The 18,877-nt window shown below is 62.5% G+C and overlaps 1 protein-coding gene across 3 annotated transcripts; it reads right to left on the bottom strand.

The window, feature by feature from the left end:
* Positions 1-372: 372 nt before the first annotated feature.
* ESPL1 (extra spindle pole bodies like 1, separase) lies at positions 373-16,493 on the bottom strand. Of its 3 annotated transcripts, XM_075525571.1 has the most exons (31): positions 16,408-16,493; positions 15,531-15,624; positions 14,328-15,404; positions 14,011-14,115; positions 13,695-13,812; positions 13,324-13,460; positions 12,895-13,088; positions 12,498-12,740; positions 12,137-12,281; positions 11,779-11,923; positions 11,543-11,682; positions 11,302-11,436; positions 11,094-11,213; positions 10,762-10,933; positions 10,427-10,555; positions 10,155-10,311; positions 9,721-9,830; positions 8,220-9,349; positions 7,781-8,141; positions 7,482-7,643; positions 2,812-3,025; positions 2,494-2,678; positions 2,260-2,387; positions 2,064-2,186; positions 1,813-1,968; positions 1,566-1,736; positions 1,375-1,479; positions 1,152-1,267; positions 985-1,068; positions 723-887; positions 374-605 (listed from the first exon to the last, which is right to left on the bottom strand). In XM_075525571.1, the coding sequence occupies exons 2-31, from the start codon at positions 15,573-15,575 to the stop codon at positions 404-406; spliced, it is 6,474 nt and encodes a 2,157-aa protein (XP_075381686.1). In that variant the 5' UTR covers positions 15,576-15,624; positions 16,408-16,493; the 3' UTR covers positions 374-403. The 3 variants fall into 3 exon arrangements, with proteins under 3 accessions (XP_075381685.1, XP_075381686.1, XP_075381684.1); XM_075525570.1 differs by having other exon boundaries at positions 373-605; positions 1,152-1,264; positions 11,543-11,923; XM_075525569.1 differs by having other exon boundaries at positions 11,543-11,923.
* Between the last annotated feature and the right edge of the window lie 2,384 nt (positions 16,494-18,877).

The raw sequence follows: 18,877 nt of genomic DNA, 5'->3' as shown, positions 1-18,877 counted from the left end.
CAGAGGCTAAAGCCCAGCACCGCCACAGGGACGGAGCCCTGAGGGAGCAGCCCCCCCACACCTTCCCAGGACCCCTGGGGTCCCCCCAACCCCAAAAACCAAGGGAGGGGGGGCAGAGCAAGGGAGGGGGGCTCTGGGTCAGCTCCAGCAGCAGAGGAGGAGGGCAGGAGCCCGAGGCACCCAGCCTTGGGGACAGAGGACAAACGGGGAGCAAGGTGGGGGGCCAGGAAGGACATGGGGGGGGGGGGGAGGTGCAAAGGCAGCAGCTTTATTGGCACAGAACACGTATAGAAAACCACTTCTGTTAAAATAAATTAAAAATTATAGACACAGACCCCCCCCCCCCCGTGAGTCCCCACTGTCACCCCACGGGGACAGGGACACCCCCCCCCCCCCCAAGCCTTCACTGAAGGCAGACGGGCAGCCCGTAGACAACGGGGGCCGCCCCGATGAGGTACTTGAGTTTGGGGGCTTGGCGCGCCTGGGCGACGTAGGCCAGGAGCGGGGCGCCCGAGCCCCCCCTCAGCCAGCCCTGCAGCAGCGCCTGGGCGTAGCGGTCGATGTCCCGGTCCGTCACATCCCACAGGTTCCCCAGGACCAGGGGGCTGGAAGGGAGGAAAGCGTTACGCCCCGCTCCCACCCCAAAAAAAACCCCCAGCGCTGCCCCTGCAAAGCCTCTGCCCCCCCTTGGAGAGACACCCCCCCCCCCCCCAGTAACTCACCAGCCGGCCATGATGTACTTGAGGACGATGCCGGAACCCTCCAGGCTGCCACGGACGGCGAGCGCGGCGCTGCTGCAGCCGAAGAGCAGGGTGACGGCGCGGCAATCCAGCCGGGCGATGGTCTGTCCGTCCAGCAAGCGGGCGCCTGCTCCGTGCCCCGCATAGCTATGGGGAGAAGCCCCCCCCCAGGTGAGCCCCGGCTGCCCTCGTACCCCTGCCCCCCGGGGCGTCCCCCCAAGCAGCCCCCTCGGGTGATGCTCACATGTAGAGGTCGTGCTCCACGAGGGCTGCCTGCATCTGCGCCGGGCTCGGAACGGCTCCCGTCACCCCGCTCCAGCCGGGTTCGCTGCGGGAGAGGTGGTGAGAAGGGGTGGGGGGCACAGACCACCCCCCCCCAACTCCACAGCCCCCCCCAAGATCTCCACCCACCTCTCAAACCAGCCCCGAAATCGCTCCTCAGTGCCCAGGAGGTTGCTGTGCGGGTTGAGAACGTAGAAGGTGCTGCTGGGGTTCACGCCACGGCTCAGCACAGACCCTGCCCGCTGCTGGAGGGGGGAGGGAGACAACTGGGACCCAGCCCAGCGCAGGGTTTGGGGGGGGGTGTCCCCAAACCCTGGGGCTGGGGTACATGGGGTCCCCCCCATCCTCTCACCTTCTGTGCCAGGGAGTAGCTGAGCAGGAAGCGCAGGGAAGGGAGCCTGGTTACGGGCACAGCCTTCAGGCACGCCATGCTCTCCCAGGGCAGCTTCTGCAGGTGCTGGGAGGAAGAGGAGGAGGAGGAGGAAGGTGTGAGCGGGAGGGCAGCAGAGCCGGGAGGAGCTGAAGCAGGAGCAGGGGTCTCACCTTATCCAGAACCAGGACGAGGGAGCCGCTGGGCTGCTTGGCGCAGGCTCTCCGCTTCTCCACCGCCTCCTGCAAGAGGAGCTGAGCCTTGTGGGGCTGCGCCGAGCAGAGGCTGAAGGCCACGGCTTGCACATCGTGGGGGGCAAGGAGGGGAGCGGCGTTCAGCACCGTCTGCGGGGAGGAGGAAGGGGTGAGCGTCGGCAAAGCAGGGGCTCGGCTCCCCAAAATCCTGCCCCAGCCTGGGCACCTTGAGCAGGGCGGGATCCGAGTCCCTCCAGCCGCACTGGCAGAGCTGGGGGTGCAAGCGGGCGGCTTCCTCCGCCAGGCCGGGCTCGGGGCCGGTGGGGATCAGGGCACCCCTCCAGCAGCCCAGCACCTGCGTCTCCAGGGTCTCGATGAGGCTCTGCAAGACGTCAGAGAGTCACTGGGGGGGTCCAGACCCCCCCAACCCTCTCCAAAATAGGCCCCACGCCGGGGCGCAGGGTGGTTTTCCCCCACCTTCATCCTGCGGTCCAGCTCAGAGCGGCGCAGCCACCAGTCTTGCTTGTCCGTGCAGTTGTTGGCTTCCTTCTGCTCCTTCAGGATGGCGTCGAAGTCGTTCAGCACAGAGTGCAGCGGGGCCTGGAGGAGGAAGGGAGCCGTGATCCGAGCCCCGAACATGGCTGGGCCGCCCCTCTCCCCTCCCTGCCCTCACCTTGCCGAGCGCGGTGGGGATGCGGATGTTCACGGGAGCGGTGCCCTTCTCCAGCCGTGCCAGCAGCAGCGTGTCCCCTACGGAGCCAAGCTGGGTGCTGGCGAGGGTCAACACGCACACGGTCACTCCTGAAAGTCACACCCGGACCTTAAGGACAGTCCCAAGGGCACCATCCCTCACTCAGCACCCTCCTGGGCGATGAGCTCAGGTCCCTGCGCTCACGTCAGCCCTTACCGCTGGGGATTTCCTGAAGCTGCGCCTGGAAGCTGTCCCGCGCCTCAGACCCCAGCCCTGCGGGGCTGAACGTGAAGAGCCTCTCGAGCTCCGAGAGGCGGTGGCTGCGCTGGGCAGCACTCCCGTCTTGCAAGGAGAGCCCACGGAGCTGCTCGGCCACGTCCCCCGCTGACTTCTTCTCTTTGCTGCGGAGGGAAGGGCAGTTGGGGGGGGGAATAACCACCCCAAAACCACGTTTGCTGGGGCTCTGGTGGTGTTGGATGAGCCCCTTCTCTGTGATGCTCTGGGGATGAAGGGAGGGGAGACTGAGGGACTCACTGAATCTTCCTGTGGATGACGCTGAGCAGCTGATGGCGAGCGGTGACCGAGACTGACTCAGAGAGCAGGTACGCAGTGGAGAGGGGGTCCTGGTTCCCCGTGGCCAGAGCCAGGAGCTGGCAGATCTGGCTGTAGAGCGCACCGGGAGGGCAGTGGCTGATGCAGTTGTAAGCGTCTTTCAGGAGCTTGAGGACCATGTCCAGCGAGGAGACATCTGGAAGGGACAAAGCAGCAAAAGCCCGGGGCAGGATCAGCCACCGAGCCGCGGCGAGGGGACGTGGAGCAGTAAGAGGAGATAGACATGGCATCCCCAGCACGGCCACCAGTCTAAGACCAGCATCCCATGTGCTGGAGTAGCCCCATGTTACCCTTGACCAGCAGCCTGACGCCCACCCAGCCGCTCACCCACTCTCCCTCCACAAGAAACTGTGAGGAAATAGGACAAAAAAAAAAAACCAAACCTCCATGGGTCAAGATAAAGACAAGGAGGTTGCTCACCAGTTACCAGCCAAGCCAGAACAAACACAATTTGGGGAAAATTAACTTGTTACCAATTAAAATAGATTTGGGTCGCATCCACCTGGCAGAAAGCCACATCCTCTACCCTCACCAGAATGGAGGTGGCCACCCAGACAGAGCTCCCACAAAAAACACGCAGCCATTCAGGCCTCAGGCTGCAGAGCCTTTCACTGGTAAGGGACGGCAGCGCGGAGAAAGCTGCGCGAGGTGTGACCAAGCGTACCATCTCCTCAGCCTGGTGGCAGAGCTACCGGAGGAAGTAGAAAGGTTAAGGAGCATCAGGGAGTTTGAGAAAGAGATAGGCTGGTGGAACCATGGTCCCCGAGACGGAAACAGGAACAGCCACCAGGAAAAAAAAAAAAAAAAAAAAAATCAAGATCAAGGGGATCTTGTATCCTCCTCCTACCAGGCGGTAGCTTAAAGGAAAGGAGTGAACGGAGGGAAGTCCACACGGGGGGCAGCTGAACCCCCTCCTTGCCCACCTCGCCTTCCCAGGTGCCTCTGTACAACAGGTATGAGGCTCTGGATGTGGAAGGCCACTCAATGGATGATGGTCCATCTACACCAGAGGTGTTGCCGCTATCAGAAAGGCCCACCCCCGTATCACGATAACCTCCACAAAGAAGAAAAGACGGGTTATGGTTGTAGGTGACTCCCTTCTGAGCGGAGCAGAGGGTCCGATATGCCGGACGGACTCTCCTCTTCGGGCAGTCTGCTGCCCAGGGCCTGGGTTAAGGACATCACTAGGAAACTTCCTAGCCTGGTACGGCCCTCGGACCGTTACCCAGTACTGCTCTTCCACGTGGGTGGCAATGAAGCCGCGATGTGTAGTCCAAGGGCAATCAAAAGAGACTTCAGGGCCTTGGGACGGTTGGCGAGGGAATGCGGAGCACGGGTTATTTTTTCCTCTCCCCTTCCAGTTACAGGCAGCGATACTGGAACAATCAGACGGACCCTGTCTATTAATACACGGCTCCGTGGCTGGTGTCACCGCCACAGTTTTGGAGTTTTCAATAATGGGATGGTCTACGTGGCACCAGGCCTGCTGGAATCGGATGGGATTCACCTTTCTCAAAGGGGGAAGAGGGTCTTTGCTCACGAGCTAGCGGGGCTCATTGACAGAGCTTTAAACTAGACTCGAGGGGGGAGCGGGATAATATCGGGCTTGTCTGTGACAAGCTGTGGGACGACACGCCAAGGTTAGAGGGAGGGGGTGCTAGCAAGGGCCCTCAGCCTGTTGCTCTGAGACGTGCTGGGTACGCTGCAGCACGCTTGGCGTCTTACGGAGATGAGCCAGGGGCTCCTGAGGTAATAGGAGCCAAGAGGGAAACACCAGGGAAATACCTCAAAGGAATGAAGGTGTTCCTCTAAGAAGGGGACACGGCCGACAGCCCTACACCAACGCACGCAGCACGGGCAACAAACAGGAGGAGCTGGAAGCCACCGTGCTGCTAGAAAGCCACGACCGAGTTGCCATTACTGAAACTTGGTGGGACGAATCCCATGACTGGAGTGCGGCTATTGACGGCTACCGGCTGTTCAGAAGGGACAGGCGAGGAAGGAGGGGTGGAGGGGTTGCCCTCTACATCAAGAAATGGATGGAGCGTGAAGAGCTGTCTCTGAAGAACAGCCACGAGCAGGTTGAAAGTTTCTGGGTAAGAATCAGAGACCGAGGCAACAAAGGGAACCTTGAGGTCGGTGTCTACTACAGGCCGCACGATCAAGGGCAGCCTACTGACGAAGCCTTCTTCCTCCAGCTACAGGAGGCTTCACGCTCGCAGGCTCTCGTCCTGCTGGGGGACTTCAGCCGCCCCGACATCTGCTGGAAAAGTAGCACGGCGAGCTGTAGGCAATCCCGGAGCCTTACCTGGAGGGCATGGAAGGTAACTTCTTAAGCCAGGTAATAGACAGCGCAAGAGCTCTCGATCCCCAGGTGTAAGATCAGGAAAGGAGGGCAAGAGACCAGCATGGCTGAGTCGAGACCTGCTGGGCAAACTAAAGGGCAAGAAGGAAAGGCACAGGCGGTGGAAGCAGGGACAGGTATCCTGGGAAGAGTACAGGGACACTGCCCGGTTGGGTAGGGATGGGGTCAGGAAGACGAAGGCACGGCTGGAGCTGAACTTGGCACGGGACACAAAGGATAATAATAATAATTCTACAGGTATGTCAGCCAGAAAAGGAAGGTCAAGCAAAGCGTACCCCCCCGATGAACACAGCTGGCAAACTGGTGACAACGGACAAGGAGAAGGCCGAGGTTCTCAACTCCTTTGCCTCACTCTTCACTTCCCACACCTCTCGAGTGGATGGACCGCAAGGCGGGGACTGGGGGAACAAAATCCCTCCCACTGTAAGAGCTCAGGTTCGCGACCACCTGAGGAACCTGAATATACCTAAGTCTATGGGACCTGACGAGATGCATCCCTGAGTCCTGAGGGAATTGGCTGATGTAGTTGCCAAGCCGCTCTCCATGACATTTGAAAAGTCACGGCAGTCAGGTGAAGTCCCTGGTGACTGGAAAAAAGGAAACACTGCACCCGTTTTTAAACAGGGTAGAAAGGAGGACCCTGGGAACTACCGACCTGTCAGCCTCACCTCCGTGCCTGGGAAGATCATGGAACGGATCCTTCTAGAAGCTATGCTAAGGCACGTGGAGGACAGGGAGGGGATTCGAGACAGCCAGCACGGCTTCACCAAGGGCAAGCCCTGCCTGACCAACGTAATGGCCTTCTACGACGGAGTGACTACAGCAGTGGAAAGGGAAGAGCTACGGATGTCGTCTATCTGGACTTCTGTAAGGCCTTTGAGACGGTCCCCCACGACATCCTTCTCTCTAAATCAGAGAGATACGGATTTGATGGATGGACTGTTCAGTGGATGAGGAATCGGTTGGATGGTCGCATCCAGAGAGTAGTGGTCAATGGCTCAACGTCCAAATGGAGATCAGTGACAAGTGGTGTCCCTCAGGGGTCTGTACTGGGACCAGTACGGTTTAATATCTCCATCAATGACATAGCAGGATCAAGCGCACCCTCAGCAAGTTTGCCGACGACACCGAGCTGCGTGGTGCGGTTGACACACCAGAGGGACGGGATGCCATCCAGAGGGACCTGGACAAGCTCGAGTAGTGGGCCCATGTGGACCTCACGAGGTTCAACAAGGCCAAGTGCAAGGTCCTGCCCATGGGTTGGGGCAATCCCAAGCACAACTACAGGCTGGGGGATGAAGGGATCGAGAGCAGCCCTGCGGAGAACGACTCGGGGGTACTGGTGGATGAAAAGCTGGACATGAGCTGGCAATGGGTGCTTGCAGCCCAAAAAGCCAACCATCTCCTGGGCTGCATCCAAAGCAGCGTGGCCAGCAGGTCAAGGGAGGAGATCCTGCCCCCTCTGCCACGTTCTGGTGAAGCCCCCCTGGAGCACTGCGTCCAGCTCGTGGGCCCCCAATGTAAGAAGGGCGTGGACCTGTTGGAGCGGGTCCAGAAGAGACTACGAAGATGATCCGAGGGCTGGAGCACCTCTCCTACGAGGACAGGCCGAGAGAGCGGGGGTTGTTCAGCCCGGAGAAGAGAAGACTCCAGGGAGACCTTATTGCGGCCTTTCAATATACGAAGGGGGCTAGAGAAAAGACAGGGACGGACTTTTTAGTAGGGCCTGCAGCGACAGGACAAGGGGTAACGGTTTTAAACTAAAAGAGGGGAGATTCAGGCTAGATATCAGGAAGAAAGGTTTTACGCTGAGGGTGGTGAGACACTGGCCCGGGTTGCCCAGAGAGGAGGTGGATGCCCCATCCCTGGACACATTCAAGGCCAAGCTGGACGGGGCTCGGAGCAACCTGCTCTGGTTGAAGCTGTCCCTGCTCATGGCAGGGCGGTTGGACTGGATGAGCTTTAAAGGTCCCTTCCAACCCAAACCATTCTCTGATTCTGGTGAAACACAGACAAAAATTAAAACTCCTTCCCCCAGCACCAGGGAGCAGCCCTTCCTCCTCAGCTGTTTTGCCCTCTGCCCATAGAGTGGTTTTTACCCATTTTAAATATGTTTTTGCACAGGGTGCCACCGACTTCACCGACAGGCTCGGCTTTAGCTTTCCTCCCCCCACAGCTCCCCAGCACCAGAACCTCCCCACCCACCCACACCGTGCTGGGTGCTCACCGCCAGCCGTGGGCTGGGTGGAGGAGAGGGTCCCCTCCGGGTGCGGGTGGTCCCCGCTGCCCGGCCACTGCGCTGCCAGGACGTCCTCACCGGCCTCTTGCTGCAGGACCTCCTGCTTCCCACCTGCGCCCTCCTGCCTGCGCCGAGGCAGCCGTCTCCTGCCTGTGAAGAGGACAGAGGTGCCCAGTCCCTGGGACTGGTGGCAGCACTGCCGACACAGCCCGATGCCACTGCTTAGGGGTGCATGAAGGCAACACCCCCCCACCCCCCCCCCCCATCCCTGGGGTAGCCCAGCTCACCTGGGGCTCCCTCTTCTTCCTCGGAGGCCCGCAAGACCTCGAAGCTGATCTCAAGCTCTTTCTCCATCATCTCCTCTTCCTCAATGGCCCTCAGAAGCTCCTGCTCCTCCTCTGCTCTCTTGCTGGGAGCCCTGCGGGTCACCCGCTCCCTGTTCTCCTTCGCAGCCCCGGCTCGGCGGGTGCCCGGCCGCCCTCTCTGGGGCCGGGCACCGCTGCTCTGGCCGCCGAACCCCAGCAAGCTCGCCTGGGACCCCGTGGATTTGGGGGGCAGAGCTTTCCGGGTGCTGGATGTCTTGCAGGTAGCTGTGGGGGTCAGCCCCACTTTGGGATCCTCCACATCGCTGTCATCGCTGAATGTCACCTAAAGTGGAGGGAACAGGGGGGTGTCGGGGCTGGTACCAGGCGTGCGGGGCTGCCCCCCGCCTGCCTCCCCGCTCACCTTCAGGCGAGTCTTGACTCTCCCCAAGACTCTGGGTGCGCGCAGGAGCCGGGACTTGCCAGCCGGTGGGGAGGATTCGCTGAAGATGGTGAAGGGAGTCCTGGTGCCGGGGGCTACGTGTGTCTTAGCGGGGGGACAGGCTTTCTGGTGCGGGGTGCAGGGCACCGTCACCGGCCGGATGACGATGGGGGGCACCTCGCTGTCCGAGTCACCCAAAGCGAAGACATCATTGGTGTTCGCCACAGCCAGGGGCTTCGCTCTCTGGCTCTTCTTCACTCTGGGCTTGGGCACAGCAGGGGCCAACGCCGTCTTGTTTTTGCGCCTTTGGGGTTGAGCCTTGTCCGTCTTGAAGGTCTGGGGCACGGCTGCCACTTCGGGCTCCGCCGGAGTCGGCGTGGGCAGCTGACTGGTCCAAGAGCCAGTGAAGACTCCATCCAGGGAGTTGCCACGCTTGCAGGGCAGGCGGTAAACGGTGGCCATGGCTTTGGCGAGCAGAAGGCTGGCCCTGGAGAACTCCAGGCTGGGCAAGTGGGGTCTGCAGGATGCTATGAAAGTCAACCCTGTCTCCAGCTCCTCCTGCAGCTCTTCCACCGGCTGGGAGCTGGCCAGGCTCTGAAGGGCTAACGTGGCATAGCCAGTGGCCACCAGATCATTCAGCAGCTCCAGCGCAGGCAGGTCCCGGCCAACGGAGCCGCCCCACAGCTTGTCTCGCAGCACAGGGGCAAAGCGGGTGGCCACAGCGGTGCAGCGTAGCAGCACGGCACGGATCAGACCCAGCCCCTCGGCCGCACTGCCCGCTGCCAGCTCGCCCTGGGCGCAGGAGAGGAGCCAGCGCAGGCAGAGCGCCGAGAGGGCCAGGTCGGAGCAGAGGCAGCATGTGCAGGCTGCCGGGTGGGTGAGGAAGGCCAGCCTCTTCCTCTTCTCAGGCTTCAGCTCCGGTGAGGCAGTGAGAGCATCCACCTTCTCCAGCCCGCTCACCGGGGCCACAAACTCCAGGGCAGGGCCCTTCAGGAAACCCTCCTCTTCCCCGGGGAGCTCAGAGACAGGGTCCCGTGGCTTCTTGCCCTCACGTTTGCCCTTCCTGGGCAGGATCTTCGTCTGGCCTTTCTGCTTCTTGCTGTCTTTCAACTCTGCGGGCAGAGGGGAGGGTTGTTTCGGCATCCTCCCTGCACAGCCCTCCCCCAGGTCCCACTGCAGCCAGCCTGAGAAGGGGTGCGGGAAGCCGGACCCATCGCTTCTGCTTTCCCCAACTACACCTTCGTCAGCTGGAGGAGTTGCCCGATGAGCCAAAAGATGGCTCAGAGTCACCCCGCACCTCCGCGCCCTCCTGGGTGACAGGGATCGGCTGCTCCAGCAGCATCTGCGCAAGGCAGATTGTTCACCCCAGCCCAAAAGCAGGCACAAGAGGGGTCATCCCTGGCACTGCCTGGGCTTGGGGCTCACCTCAGCCCCCCCCCCCCCCCCCCCATTCCCCTCCTCTGAGCCCAGAGCAGGGACTCACCGGCATCAGACTCCAGGAGGAAGAGAGCCTGCTGGAGGTCGAAGTGGCTCAGCTCCAGCTCGCTCTGCTGCAGCTCCAGCTGGGCCTTCAGCACCAGGAAGGAAGTACACCTGGGGGGGGGGAAAACCAGCCCTCAGAGCCCCCCACAACAGCCGTCGCTCCATCCCCAGGGCGGTGCGGGAGGAAGGCAAGGCGGGCAGCGAGGAACAAGCTCACATCCGACCTGGCAAGCTGCGCTATTGGGATAACACACCCCAGAGCAGCTGCTTGCTCCAGAGCAAGCTGAGAAGGTGCCAAACCCTCCCACCAGGGCCAGGCCCCCACCAAGGGACACAGACACCAGTGTCCCCTGTGTCCCCCGTGGCAGCTCATCCCTAACCGAGCATCCCCCAAGCTCAGGGCCAGGCTTGTCCTCCCCTCCACGGTCAACTCACCACCGGCTGGCTTGCAGTTTCATGGCCAGCTTGACGGCCTCCAAGCAGAAGGCTTTGGCTTTACACACCACCTCCAACCTGCTGAGGAGAGCCACGAGCTGCTCCGAGCAGGCCAGCATGTCAGCCAGCACTTGCCACTTCAGCAGCAGGTTGTCCCCTGCGAGGGAGGACAGGAAGGTGACCGGAGCTGCTCCTCCCAGAGCGGCAGGCGAGGAGCCCGACTCTTTCCAGAGGAGCAGTTGGGTTTCGGTCCACGCGAGCAACCGGCTCACCGTAATCCACGAACTGGACGTCGGACGCTGCTGTCTGACAGCCCAGCACGTCGCTGCCCATCAGCAGGAGGATGATGCTGCGGAAGAGCTTGTGGGCTTCGGCGAGAGCCGTCTCGGGCGTCTTCCATCCTGCACGAGGGCGGTTGTGGGTGTCAGCACCAACCAAGACCCTGCCCAGCCCCAGCGCAGAGCGACTCCCCCAAATTCCCTCTCCTCACCCCAAACGGGATGGTTTGGAGAAACCCAGAGGTCAAATGTTTGCACAGAGCTTTGCCCATGACACCCGTCAGCCTGGTGCTCACCGGGAGGGTTTTAAACATGCCCCGGCAACTCACCTTGCACAAAGATCCACTGCTGGAGCTCCGGCAAGAGGCAGGCACGGGGGAGGCTCAGGTAGACGGCCACCAGCTGAAGGACGTGGGCTCGCAGCAGGTACCAGACCTTTGTGATTTTTTGCATAGCCGGGTTCTGAAGCACCCCCAGCAACAGGCCAAGACCCTTTTCAATCTGCAGAGGGAGAAAAAGAGTCACCGTTCATGGTCCAGGGTGCGTCCATGCCCAAGGTTCCTAGCGAGAGGTATTGAGATAGCCAGACAGAGCTGCTGCAAGGCTCCTCTTGCCCTCTGACGCTACTTCCGAGGCAAAAAAGGCATTTTAGGAGCTATACCTGGTGGTTGACGCAGCACAGCTGGCTGCGGAGCAGGAGGCAGGTTTGCTGCAGCAGCAGGTAGGAATCGTGGCTGCTGTCGGCTTTCTGCAGGCAGGACTCCGTCTCCTCCAGGAAAAGCTGAAAACCAACGCACGGGCATGAGGGCTGCAGGCTCGGGGATCGGCCGAGCTCGCCCCGCAGCCCCTCCCCTCCCTGCCAGACTTACCTGGGCATAGCTGGGGCACTCCAGCTGGAAGAGCAGCTTGGTGACCTGGCACAGGGCACCGGCCATGCCCAGGCTGTCCCCGAGCACACTGCATAGATCTCTGACCAGGAGGTAGCTCTCCATGGCTTGGAAGGGCTGGGGGCAGGAAAACCCCCACGGTTACACTCAGAGACCACCCCCGAGGGACTCTGCGTGCCTGGGGAGGCTGCCGTCCCACGGGCCACCTCCCCAGCAGCGTTACCTTGGCCATCAGCTTGTAGAGAGCTGCCAGGAGGTGCAGGGAGGCAACAGTCTGCTCAGGGCTGCGCACGGCCGGGACACCCGGCATTGCCACGAGCTGCTTCCACAAGGTGAAGGCATCGTCCAGGCTTTTGGACAGAGCTGAGGGCACACAACAGGTCTGAGACACCCTGACCCGAAACCAGGCGCTCCTGGAGAGCCTCTTCACGAAGGGCCCGAACCCGCAAGCGTCCTCACCGGTCTCCGTCGCTAGGTTGAAGGAGATGCTGTCGTACAGGAACCTGTCCTCCAGCAGCCTGCCTTCGTAGTTGAGGTCGTTGGGCTCAAAGTCATCCAGGTTCTTCAGCCCCTGAGCTTTGGCTCTCTGGTCCCTCTCTATGCTCTGCAGCGGGGCAGAAAGCAGCACTGATGCACGTCAAAGAGACACCACGGGGTTTTCCGCAGGGTCTGGGTGGCTTTTGGTGGCCCCAGTGCAGAGCTCAGCATTGCCAGCAAGGCTGAGGAGCATACCTGACACATGCACGGAGCCCCATGGTGTTTCCAGATCGGGACCCGTTTCGGCATCCCACAGCCCCCCTCCGCTGCCCCCACCCACCTTCTCCAGCTTGGACTCCAGGGTGCAGATGTAGAGCCAGAGCAGAGCCTGTGCCTGGTCATCAAGGAGCCGGTCCCGGTTCTGGGCACTCCTGGGCACCAAATCCAGCAGCCGCAAGGCTTCACGGACCGAGTCCAGGGAGGAGCTGCCAGAGAGACGGATTAGAAACAGCCTCTGCCCCCCCCCAAAACCCGTGGAGCATTTTACAGGGAGGGACAGATACACCCCAGGACCCCAAACAGAGCCAACAACCAGAGCAATAACACTCCAGATCCTTAAAACTCCCCGAGGACCCTCAAATGCTCCTTGGGGACTTTCAGGGACACAGGGAGGTGATCCTGGCATGCCGGCGTCCACCCACCAGTCCGTCTGCTGGGCGTAGCTGTGGTAGCACAAGACCTGGGCCAGCTCTGTCAAGCCGATAGCTCGCTCGTGCAGGCGGCCGCTCTCCTCCGAGCAGATCTCCAGCAGGTCGCAGAGGACGTTGTAGCGTTCCTGCCCCGTGTCGGCTCGGATGGTCTTGTAGGCCTTCAGCTCCGCAAAGAGGACGGTCACCAAGGTCTCCATGTCCAGGCTGTGCCCCTCCAAGCCTTCCTTCAGGGTCCTGGGGGAAAGGGGAGCTGGAGGGGGGGCTCTGCGCAGAGCACACTGGAGCCGGGCACGTCTCGCAGGGAGAAACTTCCTCAATTTACCGCCTTGGGAACCCCAGCACTCCAGACATGCACCCCACACACACCACACAGCCTTCCCGGTCTTACCGTAACCGTAACTCCTCAGCTCCCTGTTTTGCAGCATCCATTTTGACTCTGACCCAGAGGGAGACGGGCTCTGCCAGCAGCTCCCCGATCCGGCCCCGCAGCGCAGCCAGCCACTGCACCACGCACACCAGGGCTCTCTCCAGCCGCCCCAGCTTGCGGCAGCTTTCCACCTGCAGCCTGAAGCATTTGTGCAGCTGCGGGGAGAGCACAGAGAACGGGCTTCAGCGCCCTGTGGGAGCAAACTCCCTGCCTCCCCTGTCCTGTACCACGGCCCCTTCTCCACCGGGGAGAAGGGAAGACCTCGGAGCAGGGAATTGGGGTTATTCCAGGACCAAAAGCTGGTCCCATCCTCTCCTCTGCTCCCCAGCACTGGGATCAGACCATTCAGTTCAGCCCCGTTTCTGCCAGAATCATCAGACAAGCACTTACCCTCTCCGGGGGTATCTCTGGACACGCGTAGGCATCTGCTGCCTGCGGCTTCTTGCAGAAGAGCTCGCAGATAAAGCTGGCCTCCTCGTAAAGGTTCTGGTTGTAGAAGATGTAGGCCAGCTTGAACGTGCACGACACTGCCGCAAGTAAAACCCAGCTATTAAAGACACGATGGAGAGAGAACGACTCCTCCTCCTTGTCCAGCCAGGGACAGTCACCCTCCACCCCGGCCCCACCAGCCACGTACTTTGCGTGGCACAGAACCCCCTCGTTGCTCCCCGGGTACACAGACGTGGAGCTCTGCGACCGAGTTCGGCCCAAGGAGCCGGGTTTGGTCGCACCCACCACCCCGGTGCTGCCGTGGCACTGACCAGTGATGTCGAGGTACTTTGCTCGCTCGCTCCCCAGCCCCTCCAGTGCCTCCAGCATCCACGCCACGCTCCTCCTGCAGCCCGCCGTCAGCTGCTCCAGACCCGGCCAGCCCGCCATCTGCAACGGGTTGGGGGAGAGGGAGAGGGTGGCCGGCAAAAGGCCGCTGGGGACCCCACAGCCCCCCCAGAACCCGCCCCAGGGCAGCTTGAGCAGCCCCTTCCAAACCCACCAACACGCCGCCTCCAAAAGGAGAAGCCACCCAGCATCTCGAGGGTCTTGCCCAGTGCTGGGGACCATCCCCTCCACCGCCAGTACCTGGGAGCACTGGAAGGCGTCATAGGCCACGCTGGCAAAGAGCTGGAGGCTGCAGTAGAGCAGCTGCTTCACCACGAGCTTCTGTTTGACAGCATCAGGGGGAAACTGCAGAGGGGAGGGAAGGAGAAAAGCGGCATTTGTGAGGCCCGGGCAGCACCGGGCACTGCTGCTCAGGACAGGGACGCCAGAGAGGGACGCTCCGCTGATGCATTAAGGGGAACATCAAGCCTGGAGCAGGGTTACGAACCCTCCAGCTGCTCACAGAGGCTCTGATCGATCATGCTATGTGGCTGCCCCACTCCCAGCCCCAGCCTTACCCTCTCCAGCAGCTGCTGGAGGACATGGTAGTGGCCCTCGGTGAAGGCACAGAGGCCCAGCACGTCCTCCCGGCCAAAGGGCTGCTGCTTGCTCCTCTTCACGTACTCGCTGAGGGAGGAGACAATGAACTGGCAGCTCTCAGCCAGCACCCTCAGGAACCGCTCCGAGGCCACCGTGCCAAGAGCTGCCGCAGCCTGGGATAAGGGCGGCCCCGCAGGCCAAGCGCTCTTGGCCAGCACCCGGCTCAGCTGGATCCCGGCCTCCAGGAGGGACAGGGGGTCACTAAAAGATTTTGCAGAGCTGCCGGTAGCCCCCAGGAAGCTCCTTGCGTCCTTTACTGCCTCCTCAGCCTCTCTGTACCGGCCGCCCCTGCAGAGATGCCGGCACTGCTCCAGAGTGAGCTCGAAGAAGCAGAGGGATTGCTGGAGGGTGGGTGGCTCCGTCGCCTCCTTTTGCAGAGCTGCAAGCAAGGAGTCCTTGAGCTGTTGGCCGAGGAAAGCCGAGGACGGCGCCCGCTGGGCTTCGTACAAAGCAGCAGCAGCAGCTGCCTGCTGCGCCGTCCGGGAGGTGAAGAAGGGGGGTTGCAGCGGCAGCAAGGCCGCCCCATCCTCCTCCAGCAGCAGGAGGAAGCGCAGGGCTCGCAGACGGACCGAGAGGACGGCTCTACCCTCCTCCTGGGGCCGGTCGGGCTCGGCCAGGGCGTCCGCCCCTCTCCAGAGCACGCTGAAGCTGCTGTGGGCGATGGCTGTGAAGTCCTTGGAGGGTGCCTGCCCGGGGCGGTAGCTCAGCAGCCGGGCACGGAGGAGGTTGGCCACCCTCCAGCAGGCATCGCCGCTCCCCCAGCCGGCCACGTTCCTCAGCAGGTGGTAGAGGATCTTCTCCAGGTAGAGGGGAGCAGGCTGCGGCACGGCAGTCAGGTAGCCCTGGCACGCCTCCTCGGCCACGGTCACGAGGCTGGTGGCAAGCGCTGGGCAGTCTCCGGGCTCGGCCATCCGCTCGACACAAATCCGCAGGACTCTGTCGCAGACCTGGCTCTTCCGCAGCCGGGAGGCCTGGCTGGTGCCGGAGGCATCTCCCTGGAAGCAGAAGAGGCATTCCTGGGGACGGGAGGGTGTCAGACCCCCCGCACCCAGCCCAGGGCCCTCCAGGGGAGGGTTGTCCCCCGCAGTGCCGGCAGCGGAGCCCCCCAGACCCCGGCTCACCCTTAGCTCGGCGAGCAGCTTGTCTGTGTCCTCCCAGCTCTCCATCTGGGCAGCAAAATCAGCTCCTTCGAGGTGCTTCACAGGTGACACCAGGCTGGAGACCCAGGCGGGCTGGGGCAGGCAGGGAAAGGTGTGGGACCCCCACAGCTCCCAGCCTCCCCTCCGGCCTCAGAGCCCCCCCCCCTCGCAGCCCCACCAGTGCTTGCAGCACCCCCCCCTTCTCCAGCCCCCTGGGAGCCCCCAGCCCCACTCCCCAGCCCCCCTAGAGCACACAGCCCCCCCAGTCCCACTCCCTGGCCCCCTGGGGGGTTCACAGCCCCCCTCAACCCCAGTCCTCGCCCCCCCTAGGGCATACAGCCCCCTTAGTTCCTCTCCCCGGGGCCTGCAGGACCCTCCCGCCCCATCCCCACTCCTCAGCCCCCCCTAGGGCACACAGCCCCCCCCCGGCCCCACTCATTAGCCTCCCTAGGGCACACAGCCCCCTTAGCCCCCCTCCCCAGGGCCTGCACAACCCTCCCCCCCCCCAGCCCCACTCCTTAGCCTCCCTAGGGCACACAGCCCGCCCCAGCCCCACTCCTCAGCCCCCCTAGAGCACACAGCCTCCCCCCCGGCCCCACTCCTTAGCCTCCCTAGGGCACACAGCCCCCTTAGTCCCCCTCCCCGGGGCCTGCAGGACCCTCCCGCCCCAGCCCCACTCCTCAGCCCCCCCCCCAGGGCCCATTGACGGGCCCCCCGTGCCCGCAGCACCCCCCAGCCCCACTCCCCAGACGCTCACAGCCCCCCCGCGGCCTGGAACCCCCCCAGTCCCGCTCCCCGGGGCCTGTCAGTCCCCTCCGCCCCACTGCTCGGCCCCCCGTGCCCGCAGCCCCTCACTCACGCTGCTCCGCCGCCGTTCCCGCCGTTGGGTGCAGGCCCCGCCGCGCGCCCCGTTCAAATATGCTCCGCAGCCAATCAGCGAGCGGCTCCACCGGGCCGCCCGCGCGGGGCACGCCGGGAGTTGTAGTCCCCGCCTCGGAGGGGCGCATGCGCACGGCGCCTGGTGCGGCGGGGCGGCCGTGCGGGGACCCCCGTGGGATGGTGGCGATCGTGCAGGGACCCTCGTGCAAGGTGGGGCCGGTGTGTGGAGACCGCTGTGCGATGGGGGGGCAGAGCACTGGGCTGGCGGGCGGGGACCCCCGTGCGACGGTGCCAGCGTGCAAGGACCCTCGTGCAAAGGTGGCGATCGTGCAAAGGTCCTCGTGCAATGGTGTCAGTGTGCAAGGACCCCCGTGCAATGGTGTCAGCGTGCAAGGACCCCCGTGCAATGGTGGCAATTGTGCAGAGACCCTCGTGCAATGGTGTCAGCGTGCAAGGACCCCCGTGCAATGGTGGTGATTGTGCAGAGATCCTCGTGCAACGGTGTCAGCGTGCAAGGACCCCTGTGCAATGGTGGTGATTGTGCAGAGATCCTCGTGCAATGGTGTCAGCGTGCAAGGACCCCCGTGCAATGGTGGCGATTGTGCAAGGACTGCCGTGCAATGGTGTCAGCATGCAAGGACCCCCGTGCAATGGTGGTGATTGTGCAAGGACCCCTGTGCGACGGTGTCAGCGTGCAAGGACCCCTGTGCAATGGTGGTGATTGTGCAGAGATCCTCGTGCAATGGTGTCAGCGTGCAAGGACCCCCGTGCAATGGTGGCGATTGTGCAAGGACTGCCGTGCAATGGTGTCAGTGTGCAAGGACCCCCATGCAATGGTGGTGATTGTGCAAGGACCCCTGTGCGACGGTGTCAGCGTGCAAGGACCCCCGTGCAATGGTGGTGATTGTGCAAGGACCCCTTGTGCAATGGTGTCAGCGTGCAAGGACCCCCGTGCAATGGTGGTGATTGTGCAGAGATCCTCGTGCAACGGTGTCAGCGTGCAAGGACCCCTGTGCAATGGTGGTGATTGTGCAGAGATCCTCGTGCAATGGTGTCAGCGTGCAAGGACCCCCGTGCAATGGTGGCGATTGTGCAAGGACTGCCGTGCAATGGTGTCAGCATGCAAGGACCCCCGTGCAATGGTGGTGATTGTGCAAGGACCCCTGTGCGACGGTGTCAGCGTGCAAGGACCCCTGTGCAATGGTGGTGATTGTGCAGAGATCCTCGTGCAATGGTGTCAGCGTGCAAGGACCCCCGTGCAATGGTGGTGATTGTGCAAGGACCCCTGTGCGACGGTGTCAGCGTGCAAGGACCCCTGTGCAATGGTGGTGATTGTGCAGAGATCCTCGTGCAATGGTGTCAGCGTGCAAGGACCCCCGTGCAATGGTGGCGATTGTGCAAGGACTGCCGTGCAATGGTGTCAGTGTGCAAGGACCCCCGTGCAATGGTGTCAGCGTGCAAGGACCCCCGTGCAATGGTGGCAATTGTGCAGAGACCCTCGTGCAATGGTGTCAGCGTGCAAGGACCCCCGTGCAATGGTGGTGATTGTGCAGAGATCCTCGTGCAACGGTGTCAGCGTGCAAGGACCCCTGTGCAATGGTGGTGATTGTGCAGAGATCCTCGTGCAATGGTGTCAGCGTGCAAGGACCCCCGTGCAATGGTGGCGATTGTGCAAGGACTGCCGTGCAATGGTGTCAGCATGCAAGGACCCCCGTGCAATGGTGGTGATTGTGCAAGGACCCCTGTGCGACGGTGTCAGCGTGCAAGGACCCCTGTGCAATGGTGGTGATTGTGCAGAGATCCTCGTGCAATGGTGTCAGCGTGCAAGGACCCCCGTGCAATGGTGGCGATTGTGCAAGGACTGCCGTGCAATGGTGTCAGCGTGCAAGGACCCCCATGCAATGGTGGTGATTGTGCAAGGACCCCTGTGCGACGGTGTCAGCGTGCAAGGACCCCCGTGCAATGGTGGTGATTGTGCAAGGACCCCTCGTGCAATGGTGTCAGCGTGCAAGGACCCCCGTGCAATGGTGGTGATTGTGCAGGGCCCCCTGTGCAATGGGGGGGTGTCAGTGTGCAAGGACCCCCGTGCAATGGTGGTGATCGTGCAGAGATCCTCGTGCAATGGTGTCAGTGTGCAAGGACCCCTGTGCAATGGTGGTGATGGTGCAGAGACCCTCGTGCAGCAGGGGAGCCACCGCACGAGGACCCCCATGCAATCGGGTTGGCATGCAGGGCCCCTCGTGCAATGGTGTCAGCGTGCAAGGACCCCCGTGCAATGGTGGTGGTTGTGCAGGGACCGTCGTGCAACAGTGGCAGTGTGCAAGGACCCCCGTGCAATGGTGGTGATTGTGCAAGGACCCCCGTGCAACAGTGTCAGTGTGCAAGGACCCCCATGCAATGGTGGTGATCGTGCAGGGACCCTCGTGCAATGGTGTCAGCGTGCAAGGACC

Source organism: Mycteria americana, chromosome 26 (assembly GCF_035582795.1).
Source record: "Mycteria americana isolate JAX WOST 10 ecotype Jacksonville Zoo and Gardens chromosome 26, USCA_MyAme_1.0, whole genome shotgun sequence".
Taxonomy (NCBI): domain Eukaryota; kingdom Metazoa; phylum Chordata; class Aves; order Ciconiiformes; family Ciconiidae; genus Mycteria; species Mycteria americana.
The sequence above is the reverse complement of the archived record's forward strand: the minus strand, read 5'-3'. Positions and strand labels throughout refer to the sequence as shown.

Coding starts and splice junctions, on each gene's coding strand:
- ESPL1 (XM_075525569.1), bottom strand. CDS start 15,575: ATGGAGAGCTGGGAGGACACAGACAAGCTGCTCGCCGAGCTAAGG. Junction 15,405..15,530: donor AGCTGCTCGCCGAGCTAAGG/GTGAGCCGGGGT, acceptor TTCTGCTTCCAG/GGAGATGCCTCCGGCACCAG. Junction 9,350..9,720: donor CCTCCTGGAGTCTGATGCCG/GTGAGTCCCTGC, acceptor CTCTGCCCGCAG/AGTTGAAAGACAGCAAGAAG.